We start from the raw sequence: 13,552 nt of genomic DNA, 5'->3' as shown, positions 1-13,552 counted from the left end.
AAAAAAAAAAAAAAAACAAGTTCTTAAAAAATAAGGGTATTTATTTGAAAAAATATATGACAAACTGATACAGGATGAATATCAAAGTAGCATACAATGTATATCCTTTGGTATTTTAAAATACAGATATTTAAATTTATATAAAGATATATGTATATCAAAGTTCTTTTCAATCATAAAAATAGAATGCTGTATTTTCTATATCCATAAAATAATATTAAGAAAGTTAATTCACATCATATTCAAAATTTAATAAGTTGTATAAAAGGAGAAAATTTTAAAAATCCCTCACAAATTTTACGAGAAAACGATTTGTCAGAGCACTGATTGCAAACATAAGCTACGTTTAAGGACGGAAATGGTCTGCTTTAAGTAAATGTCTTCCCCAAATTTTATGTTAAAATAAGAAGCCTTACATTTATGCAAGAATACCTGAAAGCAAGCCATTTTGTTGCTTTTGAAATTTGTCAAAACTTTCAACGATTAATAATATATATGGAATGATGGGATTCGTTTCAATGCTCTTTCGATTCATGCATAATCGGCTTACTTAAAAGAGCGTATACTTGGAACAAGCATGTTATGCAGAACAAGCACACATAGTAGGGGGACAGTACACTGGGAAAGCATTACAGCTGGTTGTGCACCATTCGTTAATTCCGACATCTTTGTCATAAGGTGGGACGGCAACACAGCGAACCTTATCTGGCAGTTCATCAACTGGAGTGCCGGTCTCGGGTGGGCTTGCTTCATCATCTTTTTCCGTTTCAACGGGCGGCGGTGGACTGCGACAGCTGCACATAGTAGGGGGACAGTACGACGGTACAGCATTACAGCTAGTTGTACACCACTCGTTGACTCCAAGATGAGTGTTATATGGTGGCACGCCCACACAAATCAAGTTGGATGCCGCCGGTGTGCTGGACGAGACAGTGGCGGTTGTTGTGCTTGAGGATGCAGGCGCGGTGGTGGTAGCCTTGCTTGATGTGGGAATGGGCTTGGTAGTTGTACTTTTGGTTGCTGATGTGGTTGTGCTGGTAGGTACACTTGATGTGGGAATTGGCTTGGAAGTTGTGCTTGTGGTAGTTGGTGCGGTTGTGCTGGTAGGTACACGTGTTGTGGAGACGGCTGCAGTGGTTGTGCTGACAGTTGACGCTGTTGTGCTAGTTGTGCCAGTGGTAGGCTTTGCCGTCGTGGTGGACGGCACGGCACCATTTTCGCTGATCTGAATATCTGCACAACCGTAAAATTCTTCCTGGTCATCTGTGCCCCATGAGTTACCTGTTTATAAGAAACAAACAAAAAAGGTAAGTACAATTGATGGGCTTTACGGGCAACTGCCAGAATTAGCTGATTGCAAATTATTTTAGCTGCATGTTTATTATTGTTGTTGTTGTTAATGGCTAAGGACATGCGTACTACGTGAAGATAATTCCAAAATACATGTGATAGGGCTACTTACCTGTGTGGTATTTCCACTGGAAAACACAGTGGTTACAGAGGAGGTCAGATGGCAAACGAAGTCGAAGCTCAAACACTTTGTTTTCGTCTGTGTTCACTTCCCATCTTGTCCCGGAGCTGTCGGCAAGTTGGAGAAGATGCTGATCGAGACACTCGTGCGTAACCTGGACAGAAGGGTCGTCATTGGGACAAATGCGGAATTCAAACCACCCCTTGTGATTGGCAGTCAAGTCGACCTCTGTGGTGAAAACTTGCCCCTTTTTGTAGTAACGTGATGTGATTCCAAAGTCATAAATCCCGCCGTTTTCGTTAGCCCTCGGTGATGGTTCGTCCCACGGATCCCCGCACACGCCACATTTGCCGCCGTTGCGCTGATATTGTCTCTAAAAAGAGAATGAATACTTTTTTAAACTAATTAGGCTAAGATGAGGTAAGCAATAAATTGTATGGTTTAGATAGCTCAATTATTACAGAATTTTAGTGCGTTTTGCCAACTATTCCTAAATATGCAGAGCCGTGAGAGAGAGAGAGAAACGTCCCCGCTTTCCCTTGAGAGAAAGTACTCCAAAGAATAATTATCAAAACATAATATATAGATAATGAATATACATACAACAAACTAGGAAACTGAGGATGTAAGGATATAGATTATGGATTTTGACTTATGCAATTGGTTATGTTTACATTTAATATCTTATGAAATACTCACGAAAACTCCTCCACAAAAAAGCTCGTTGTCGTTGTAGTTTGGTGTCACTAAGTCAACGAATTCTTCAAATCTCCACAGACTAGATCGGGATGGAGGCTCAATCAAGCGACCATGGCCAAAAACACTTGGTAAGGCGTTAAGTGCGAACGCCAGGGTGAAATACAAGCTCATCAACATTGTCGTCTGTTCCAGTGATACTCTACACAAAATACTTTTGCTGGGTAGTATCTTGCTAAATTGCTTTTTCTGAGTTGACTGGGGTAGTTCAGCCCTTTTATAGCAAATTTAAGTGACACATTGATAAGAGATATTAATTTTTTGTGATTTGTGATTCAGACGGCACCATAAATCTGGGTGAGTTAAACGTGAGTCAAATAACTGAAGATCAAGGTAGCCGTATCGCAATCGGAGGAAGTGACACATGAGATCTGGTCTATGAAGTCGTGGACAGGACACTGAAGCGTGAAGTGACCATAGCATAACATAGCCACCCTCAGTGGGAGTCAAATCCGTTTTTATTAAAACTGAAATTAACTGTCAGTGTGCACAGAACCCAGATTTCTCTGCATTGATTTTTAATCTGGCTGCTTAAGTCAAATAAAAGAGGGTACATGTGTTAAGCCGTCAAACTATCGGTCAGCACAGGAACATGAATCACTCATGTTCATACTTCCTTGTTCATCTGTGTGAAGAGATATCTTCGTTACCGCTTAAAGTATTCATCTAAATAAGCTAAATTTTTTTTAATAAATAAGGCTCCTTTTATATTTTAAGGGTATGTCACGTATTTTATTTTTCGGTCTTGCATTAAGTGGAGGTAGCGTTAAGGGGGGGGGGGGGGGGGGCAATTGTCAAAGGTCATTTCACCGTGGACCGGTAGGGTCACCATAGATCTTATCAAAAGAAGAAGTGGTGTTTATTGCCATGACTGTCTCGCTATCGTGATTGATGACAATTTTGATATCCATATTATAGTTTCATGATATTTGTTTTTGGATTGGTCACTATGCTAGTCTCGTCATCTATGACGTCAGTTTAACCTATCGTATATATCCATCAAGTTGGTGATAATACCAACAGTCGATGTTATGCTTCATGAATCGGGCATTTTCCTCTGATAAGAAGAGAGGGGAAGTTTACGTTTCAGGGTTTGCTGGAGTAAACGTGGTGCAAAAAAAAAATACCATTTAACATATTATTCGGACAAAAAACCACGAGAGTGCCGTTCGCTTCCGATACGGCGACTTTTGTCTCCCGTGACGGAAATGTTTATTTCGATGACAAACCTACTTAACATATTTGTCTCCAGTTAATAGCCGTGCCAATCACTATAGAGCATGCGGAATGAAGTAAAACAATATTTCCTTATTTGTTTGTATTTATGAGGTCTAGTAATCCTCAATGTTGAAATGTCAATTTTAATTAGCCTATCTCAATGATGACACACATTTGATACGTTGATCCACAAAGAAAAAAGACGAGTTATTAAAAAATTTCAAAGGAAGCTATCAGTCAAAATTAGAAAAAATTATTTCAAGCATTTATTGTTCATAAAACTGACAGTTGGTAAATCAAATGATTTGGTTACTATCGCCAAGTAAATCATGACAGGATACGTATCCGCGGTGTTTTGTCCAAAATTGGGGGGCGTCATAGTACTCCGTGCGGCGGATGAGCTAATATTCACAGGTACACATAGTAGGTGGGCAGTACACTGGCATCTTATTGCACTGGTCGGTGCACCATTCGTTTATGCCTATGTTCCTGTCGTACGGAGGTAAACCCACACATTGTTTACTTGTTGGTTTGGAAGACAAGGGTTCAATCGTTGCTGAATCAGTCACCAGGAGGGCCGATGCGGTAGTTGTGCTGCTTGTTGTTACACCAGTCGCAATTGACGAACTAACTGTCAGTTTTGCGTCATCATCGGTGATCTGGATATCTGCACAACCGTAAAACTCCTCTTGTTCTCTAGTCCCCCATGTATTTCCTTGGAAAGAAAACGAGTTTTGCTTATCCTGGGAGTCATTTTATTACCCATACCTTTCAGATGTAATCTATTATATGTCAGGTTATATTGTTTGTGTAGTTAACTAAAGAAAAAAAGAATTTACATGTATTTTAAGTAAATGAGTGACATTTTTTCATTGTATACAAAAGAAAAGTGGCGGGATTTTTGTGTGAAAAGAAGCAGGATCGATTGCAAAGGTCTGACTTGAAAAGTCATACACGATGTTTACAATACCGGTATATTTACTGGATCAGTTGCATAACAATAAGCAATTTGCAAATGACAGCAATAACTTAAATTCGACGCGAACTTTATTTAAAGATTATTTTTAAGTTATAGAAAAAGGTAAGGGTGACATTGCACATGATGTAAATTGGCTATAATAGAGTTTTGAACTAATTATTTGCTCTCCATAATTACCTGCGTGGTATTTCCATTGGAAAACGCAGTGCTCACAGCGGAGGCAGGACGGCAAACGAAGTTGGATCTCAAACAATCTTTTCTCATCTGAAATGACTTCCCAGCGTGTTCCTGAGCCGTCAGCGAGTTCCAGAAGATATTGATCCAAGCACTCGTGAGTAACCTGTACAGAAGGCTCGTCATTTGGACATATGCGGAATTCAAACCAACCTCTGTGGTTTGCAGTGATGTCGACTTTTGCTGTGATTGTTTGACCAATTTTGTAAATGCGTGAAATGATTCCGAAGTCGAAAGTGCCACCATTTTCGTTAGCTCTAGGTGGTGGTTCGTCCCAGGGGTCTCCACACACGCCACATTGCCCTCCATTTTGTCGGTACTGCCTCTGGAATTAAACGTAAAAACGAGGTAATGATTTTTGTTTCTATACTTCAAAGAAACCCTGTAAACCATTCATAGTCAAAATGAACACTGGTCTTCGTATCAGGTGAAAAAAAATTCTGAAGAAGGAAAATGATGTAAGTATGTCAGGGCTGCTCACTTTAACACGCCTGATTCAAAAGTCGTTCAAAATTTTATCACCGTTCTTTACAGTGGATCGAAACATTCTGTTTATTGCTCAAGTAAAAAAAAACTTACAAAAATCCCTCCACAAAACAGTTCATTATCGTTATAATTTGGTGTCACTCTCCCGCTGAATTCTTGAAACCTCCATAAACTTGAGCGGGACGGGGGCTCCATCAAACGCCCATGGCCACAAACACTGGCGGCACAACAAAGGAGATACAGCATATACCTTACTGACATTGCCTCTACGCTTATTTTGATTCTTTGTAATAGTGAAATTTGTCTTGTGTTGTGCTAGACAGATTCGGCCATTTTATAGTAATTTCACAGTTCGTTTTCATTCCATTCTAGTTCCTTATTTACCTTTGTTTTAAAGATGGTTTGGGAAATGCTCTTATGTGTAATACAAATTGAAGACAGAGAGCTCTGATTTCTTTTAATTATATTTACATTAGTATTTTTATTAATTGTTTTTTAATAATCAAAAATACCAATAGAATAGACTTTTTCTAGGTATGTGACTGCCGTGTATTTCGTCTCTTACTTTTTATTGGTGAACCTCACCAGGGGATTACCCATAGAGCCTATAATGGAAGTAAATAATGCCATTAAACTAATTTTCGTGTCTACATGCTACCGGGTCTGAATAAGTCCCCTTCTTGCTGAAGCGTGAAACGAGGAGATAATAATAACATTTCATTGACGTCGTTCTTTTTCGCGGGGAAATAATGCCGTCTTCAGCGGTACCTTCATATTTAGTTTTAGAAATGATTTTGCTACAAATGTATCAGGAATTAAATCGAAAGGAGTGTTGTTTCATTATTGAAATAGTTTGTTTTTCAGGGATGTTTATCACTGTTCGGTATCAATGAGCAATGCAATGAATCGCTAATGAGAAGACATCACCACGCATCTAGAAGTCTGAGGGATCAGTAGTCCCAAGTAGGTTTATTGGTAGATCATATTGCTAAAACAGAAAATTAAGTTTCGAACCTATGAGCCCCTTTTTTCATATCTTTTTAATTGTTATCGTTACTGTTTTTATTATCTTTATTTTATTTTATTTTATTTTATTTATTTATTTATTTATTTATTTATTTATTTATTTATTTGTGTGTGTATGTGCATGTGTGTGTGTGTGTGTGTGTGTGCGTGTGTACATGTGTGAAAAATAGTTTCCAACTTTTTCGAAGTAAATCAATATGTACCGTTTGAATTGAACCTTCAAAAAGTGGGGACCCAAAAATTCCTAAAAGGCAGCTGGTATATGCTATTCATCGTATCAAGTAATGGACATTTAAAATCTTTATAGACACACACACACGTCATTTGCGCGCGTGCACAGACATTACCATAATCGCACTGCAACCTACCATAACCACTTGAACATAAACATTTTGACCTTAATTAACTATGCAGATCGATATTTTTTTCGCGTTAAAAAATCACTTCCATGAAGAATATTGTGTCAATATGTCGGCCTCTATGTCTTGCATAACTTCGCGTACAAATTCGACTCTAAAGCAAAAGGAGTGATTTTCTTTCTGTATGGGTAGCTAAGAAGCTGCAGACATGATATAATAAAATTAATTTATTTGTAATTTATTTAAAGGTACCTTTGGACACTAGTACAAGCATCTAAAAAGAAAATCTCGTATTCCAGTGGCAGATATCATTTGGAAAATAGACTACATATTACTACTTCATTCAATAATTATGGAAGGCGCATCCCAGTCACCGTTTGTGAAATTTTCCGCTAATGAACATTTTATTGATTTTACTAGTTTAGCCTTACGTGCTGGTCTGCGATGATCAATCATACAACCGCAACTACGACTTCGACGGAAAAATCCTATTCACGTGTCCTAATCATACATGTACCTATTGTGCAACACACCAGAATACAAGAGACTGAGGTAAAATAGGAAAAAACAAGATCTTGGTAAAAATCTGTTGGATTTTACATGAAGACGTTAGAATAATTAAAACCATGTACATGCCTATAGCTAGCAATTTAAAAGGGAGTCTTTTTCTGAAAAGGGGGCCCATTTTCCCCCTTTGGTTGACCTTACTTGAGAGATGACATACATGTATTCCAGTCAAAAAAGCGGCGCTTTAAAGCTCCCCACCCTCCCCATCCTGCCTACTAGCAGGACACTGACAATGCAAACACAAGAATGTTCAAACTTACATGCTCTAGACGTTTGTCTGTAATAAAATACGATAGATAAAGCCCAAGCTGTTTTCAAATCATTTACAGTATTACGGATAGCATAGGCCAACAAGGCCGAATGAACACTTCACTCAAGTTCACTGGGTCATCCTCAGGGATAATTCTATGGTAAAGCTCCCTATATGTAAAAACCAAATTTTCATTGTTTTGGCATATTCAAGGGCGTGCGATAGGTGTGCGATAGGTGTGCACTGTAGAAGCTCACATTTAGGCCGAGGGAAAGTGGAAATCAACCTCAAGGAATTTTTATAGATAGTCGTCTTGCCTTCTTTCTTTGGTACTCTGCCAGGGATAATTACATCGTTTTGACAAATATAATATAATTTTGTAATCATATCTTACTTTATTGGTATTTTTAATATAAAACAGCATAATTGGTGTTACGTTTGGTGGTACGTTATATAGGCCTATAGAGCAGTTAGCGGTGCCTTTCTTCTACCCGGCATACGCTTTCCAACACATTTTCAGGAAATAGGGACGCTTGTAAAAATGAAGTCAAACATCGGACAATGTGTCAAAAGGCATATGTTTGGTAGTTATTTTTTACTATTTTTTTCTCCTTTGACATTCCTCAGGCGTACATAGTTTAGTACATCAGCTGTGCAGAATAGGACTTATTTTTTTCAACAAATATGCAAGATAAAATCGATTGCGTGACGCGTGTTTCTGTGGTAAGGCAGTATTTAACGTGGCTGAACATTAACATTAGCCGTCCTTGGGAATTTTCCTCGATATCATAACCTTGAACGACCTTCAGAATCTCAAAATCTCGTTCAGAGAAAAAAATAAGGTAAGATTTACATAATAACGATGACTTAATCAAGAACTATATCATTTGTATTAAACTGAAATGACAGGAAAATAACAGTGGATAACGTTTTTGTCATACTTCAGAAAAAAAAATGATACACGACTGGCCTGCTGAACCCGCCAGAGTTCGAGAGCAATCGGACGATCTAACCCATTTCGTGCAAAGTAATACAGATATTAAGTAGCGACTCGTGATGTCGCACTTTGTTTACGTTTATAATTCAGATCAAGGATAGAAATAACACTAATAAGGTGCGACATTACTATTTGAATCGTAATACAATTTCCGAACCTGGTTAAAAGGAGATTATACAGCTGACTGGTAAAGTGAACATAGATCTAGTATCCGTCTCTGGTACTGTTGCCCCGAAATATACAGATTTTTTTCCTGGAATATTCAGAGTCATCTCTGTTTTACTATATAATACATGCACCTGTCAGCCAGAGCAATGTAATCGACGACATCGAGGGTTTTAAATGCATAGTCTACATCTGAATGTCTCGTAAATGTACACTTCATTTTTGATTTTATTGATTTTAGCCGCTTTTTATGATACAGTACATCAACGTTATACGTAATTTGGCTCATTGTTTGGCACTTTTTCTCCAATTTTACCCGGGATCCAGTTTACATGTATATTGGGTTCTGAAATCTGTAAGCTTATTTTAGGCCTAGTCCGTAAACCATTCAGGGGCTGACATTTGACATTTGAGCGCGCTTTGGAGTTTTCTGTCAAGATGTCAACAAATTGCATGATTAAAACGTGATTTAAGTAACAAAACACTTTGAATATCTTATCAAAAATCTTTAATGTATATTTTCTATGTGTCTATGTACAGTGTATTACAATATGATACAGAAATATGGACATTTGTTTGTAAAGAATAGTTCATATCAAAATAAAATAGTCTTTTCATGCACATTAAGTTCGCCAGTTAGTTCATGCACATTTAACCGCGACCGACTCTTGTTCCAATTATATTTCTGTGTGTGAAGGATTTGGATATCTTATCGAAGGTCGTGCGTTTATCTCGGGTGAGCAAGTTTTTGAGTTTCTGACCGATGCTACCGGCAGTGGCTGCCCAGCTGTATTGTTCGAATGCTACTTTACGATTGTTCTCCCCAGTTTCTCGCATTTTGTTTAAATCTCTGGCAAGTTTTTCAAAGGCAGCACAGATCGCGTCTGCGTCACCTGGGGGGACTTTGCAACCGTGGACACCGTCTTGCACAATCTCATTTAGTCCGCCTACAGATGTCACTATCATGCAACAGCCTGCGGCCATAGCTTCAATAGCAACGATACCGAATGGTTCATAAAGAGATGGCATTATTAAAATGTCCGATGCAGCCATGTACTTTGAAAGTTCATCTGGAGTTTTCTGACCCAAAAATTCAAGTTGAGGGTTTTCTTGGACAAGGTATTCATAGTCACTACCTCTGTAGTTTCCGATTAATCTAAAGTGGTGAGGAACTTTGGTTTTCTTCATGGCCTCGATGGCAAATGGAATGCCCTTCTGTGTTGCAAATCGCCCGGCAAATAAAACATTAATGGTATCGTCACTGAAACCAAGGTCTCTTTTCGCCGCCCTAGAATCCAACGCTTCGAATCGTTCCGTGTTGATCCCAGCCTTAATGAGAACCGGGTTTTTCGCTTTACACGATTCGACTTCAGACGTGGTCTGGTGTACTACGCAATCAGCATGTTTGTTGATTGCTTCCTCTACCTTCAGACGAATTGGTCCGATTTCTGGCATGGGCTCACGCTCATACTTCTGACTCCCCAGGGAATGGTGGACGTGAAGTTGCGGTAAGTCTAAACGTAGGCCCACGTAACCGCTGAGCCAGTAGTTCGTAAATGCACAGTCGAATTTAGAAGTGTCAATTTGAGAAATGAAATCCTCGAGGTAAGGAAAGAGGAAATCGCGGTTAATGTGCTCCTGGGGTCCAGCCGTGATATACTGACACCTGAGAGTCGGTGATAATGTGACCAAGCCCACTTCATCCGGAGACTCGCTGCGCGTAAACCAGGTGACATCGTAGCCCTGCTTGGACATTTGCTTGCCGACTTCACGGACATAAATGTTTTGTCCGCCCTTGCCGTCGGAGCCCAGCTCTGAATCTGACACCAGGGGGTTGCCGTGCACAGAGATCATAGCAACACGTATAAGCTTGTTGTTGTTTTTTTCAGGCACCATATTGCTGTAAAAATTAAAAAACATAAATATATCCACTTGTTGTCGAAAAAAGCGTAAACAAGAAAGTGTTTTCTTACCAAACCAACGATCTTTCGATGGTATAAAAGTATATTTATCATGCAGCAGCCAGCAGGTCAGTCTTTCCAGATTTTTCTAGAAACACGACATCCGCACGCAATTACGTGAAAACGTTGTGGAAATTCATCTCTGATCTATTGATCAGCTGTGATCACATTATTATTATTATCATTATTATAATATTATTATTAACGTTTATAACCTTCAGTGTCTCTACAAAAATTTGTTTTAAAACAACAATCACTCATAATTCACAAAAATGCCTTTAACTTTTAAATTGTTTAAAGACTTTAGTCTACATAAGAACAAATCGGATCCTCACCTCCTATTAAAGTTACGGTTTCGGTAGTTTTCGCCTCCTTTACCTTCAAGTAACAACTAATTTGTTTTCCTTTTTCTCTTTAAATTTTCTTCTGATCACCTCTTGTGATTATGGACGCTTTGAATGTGGGAGCCATGTACGTGCCTGTATATATACAGCTCGGACAGTCCGATAATCGTTCACGGGAATTTTCCAGAAACGGAAAATTACTGAATGGATAGAATTCCTCCTCACCCCAAATGACCTTTACTACGTCATCATAATAAATCGAGCTGGTGGCTGACTGCACTGTACATGTATGTTTGTGTAATACAGAAGCAACCCGAAACAACGTGCATCTGTTTATTTTCATTAAAGGGAATTCAGCTGATATTACTACCCAGAACAGACTACATGCACATAACCGAGAGAACGGGGTTACATAATTACGCAACGAACCAACTGATTAACAAAAGGTATTGTTTTGTGAGTCACGTGTGTTTACGTGCGAGTACATGATGTTGACACACGCACTCACATACTCAGTACACACATATTAGCTATACTTTCGCCTTTCAGTTCTTTCCAATAGTATTTATTGAATGATTTTTATCAAGATTGCATTATATACATCAGGCATAGAGGGTTTATAGAACAAATTGAATATATGATATTATACATTGTGATCTGGAAAAAAATAAAATAATTCATTAACCTACAGGCCAATTGTTAAGGCCTACTCATATATTGTCTGAATGTTAAATTTTGACCTCATTATTCTCAAAATATTGCGTAGGCCTACATGTACTTTATATAACTTTATATAGCTCGGTTCAACAATATCAAAGTGAATATATGCCCATGCTGCCATTTTTATGTCTAAATTGAATTAAAACTAGAGGAGAAATTTAAAACCAGTTTGACATTTACACCTCACAGTGAATCTATTAGTTAATTAGTTGTTTACATCGCGTCGGCTTCAACTGAAGGTTTCCTCGGTAATGGAAAAAAACCAAACACGAGAAATCCCCGCATTAGTCATCCTTTCCAGCCTGGCATTCAACGTTCTAGAGCCATGCATAATAGATTTAGAAATTACCCGACAGCAATTCATGTGCTAGTCACGTGAAAGTTCCATTCATCGCCATTGTTCAGATTCACCTTGGTCAAGGCTGAACGTAATTGTGGGATAGGTTCTAATAATGAGTTTGCTCTGCATTAGAATAGCCTTATTGCAGTGTATTGGTTCAGTGGGTATCCACAACTATACCCAAGTACATGGTCGACACGTGATCGGATTATTATCGTTGATGAAGCAAAATATGCCTTCCTAATATTGATCAATGCACATGGTACGTACGGAAAGGTAAACTTCCTAACAAACTTGCAATAACGGTACCCTCCATTGGAGACGGAAGCCTATCACCAGAATTTCAGATTTGTCCAGTTTTTAAACGTGTAATACGTTTTACAGAACTGGGATTTAAAATCTGCCAACGGCAATCCGCATTACTGATTATTATAAAGGCACACCAGAGAAAATGTCACGAATCTATCTGAAGTCACCCAAATGAAAGTATATAAAGCCGAGAGGCCCAGTTCGTTCAAGCCCCCCCCCCCCCCCCCCCCATCAGATTTCAGAATAAACATGACTGTGACACACATGCACACCCATCGCTGATCCATTAATTAACTGTTCGGCTACCAACTCTATGATTCTACAGCTTCCTTTCCCATTTTCTTTCAGGAGAATAAATTTCAATATTTTTGCTGTCAATAAAGTAATCAACTTCTATATGTTCATCTATATATCTACTTAATTCTGTATGCTCCGTGATCTTTTGAGCCATTTTTTACACATTTCCTATCTAAACAAAAAATTAAATAATTTTAAAATAAAAGGTCTCTGTTCCAAAAAAAAAAAAAAAAAATGATATCATAAACATTTAAACGCTCTTATATATAAAGCTTTTTCATGCATTCCGTTACCATTTTCCAGATTATAGAAATTAAATGCATTCCCCCAAATATTACTACTACAGAACTTTGATTCAAACCTTGTATTATTATTTCGAAAAGACTTTGCGCCCAAGATCATACGGTACTGTGAATCATACGGTACTGAAATTATTTTAGAAAAAAAGAATTATTTTTTTCCAAATGAGAAGTGATGGGGTAGAAGAAATAACTGGACAAATATTTGGACGATACTAGTGTTCAAATTTCTACCACGATACTAGTGTTCAAATTTCTACCACGTCTGTAGAAGCATTTACACACTGGACAGGTACACGAGACTGTCACGTGTCAGGCCGACCTGGCGGCAGGCCAAATTCGCAATCAATTTGGCAAGCGTATCGTATAAACAGTCTGCGACGGATTTCCAGTACTTTTATTTTGAGACGAATTGCAAATCGATCTGCCATACTAGTTGCTCTGTAGGAAAAGTTGATGAAAATTAAAAGCACGAAAAATACCTTCTATCAGGACCAAAGAGAGCTAGATGTATTTTTATATGCACACTGCTGTGCCCAGTGAGAGAAAGTTTTCAAATAGGGTTGGTCACTATTGCATAACCTCCATAGGCTCCATATGTCAGAAATCATGAGTTAATTGTTTTGACCTTAACCGTCAGCTCGACCGCGATAACTCACGATCGAAAGATGCCACGTGCAACTTTTACCTATTTTTAAAGAGCAACTCGAGCGCAAGTCTGCAAAATATAAAACAAGTTCTTTTTGACACCCGGTTGGCTTTGTGGAGCCGACC

The 13,552-nt window shown here is 38.4% G+C and overlaps 3 protein-coding genes across 4 annotated transcripts; all 3 read right to left on the bottom strand.

The window, feature by feature from the left end:
• Nucleotides 1-20: 20 nt before the first annotated feature.
• LOC106178101 (uncharacterized) lies at nucleotides 21-2,431 on the bottom strand. Its single transcript, XM_013561140.3, has 3 exons — nucleotides 2,171-2,431; nucleotides 1,463-1,844; nucleotides 21-1,281 (listed from the first exon to the last, which is right to left on the bottom strand). The coding sequence occupies exons 1-3, from the start codon at nucleotides 2,345-2,347 to the stop codon at nucleotides 581-583; spliced, it is 1,260 nt and encodes a 419-aa protein (XP_013416594.2). The 5' UTR covers nucleotides 2,348-2,431; the 3' UTR covers nucleotides 21-580.
• A 972-nt stretch (nucleotides 2,432-3,403) lies between these two features.
• Nucleotides 3,404-12,386, bottom strand: LOC106178104 (uncharacterized). Its single transcript, XM_013561142.2, has 3 exons — nucleotides 11,883-12,386; nucleotides 4,602-4,983; nucleotides 3,404-4,160 (listed from the first exon to the last, which is right to left on the bottom strand). The coding sequence occupies exons 1-3, from the start codon at nucleotides 11,895-11,897 to the stop codon at nucleotides 3,847-3,849; spliced, it is 711 nt and encodes a 236-aa protein (XP_013416596.2). The 5' UTR covers nucleotides 11,898-12,386; the 3' UTR covers nucleotides 3,404-3,846.
• LOC106178102 (uncharacterized) lies at nucleotides 9,000-11,035 on the bottom strand. 2 transcript variants are annotated; one of them, XM_087001101.1, is made up of 2 exons: nucleotides 10,848-11,035; nucleotides 9,000-10,408 (listed from the first exon to the last, which is right to left on the bottom strand). In XM_087001101.1, exon 2 carries the CDS (start codon nucleotides 10,402-10,404, stop codon nucleotides 9,160-9,162), a length of 1,245 nt encoding a protein of 414 aa, XP_086857227.1. In that variant the 5' UTR covers nucleotides 10,405-10,408; nucleotides 10,848-11,035; the 3' UTR covers nucleotides 9,000-9,159. The 2 variants fall into 2 exon arrangements, with proteins under 2 accessions (XP_086857227.1, XP_013416595.2); XM_013561141.2 differs by having other exon boundaries at nucleotides 10,805-11,020.
• Nucleotides 12,387-13,552: the final 1,166 nt, after the last annotated feature.

Source organism: Lingula anatina, chromosome 1 (assembly GCF_051362555.1).
Source record: "Lingula anatina isolate TDL-2025a chromosome 1, LinAna3.0, whole genome shotgun sequence".
Classification (NCBI taxonomy): domain Eukaryota; kingdom Metazoa; phylum Brachiopoda; class Lingulata; order Lingulida; family Lingulidae; genus Lingula; species Lingula anatina.
Note: the sequence above shows the minus strand (reverse complement) of the source record. Positions and strands in the feature narration are given on the sequence as shown.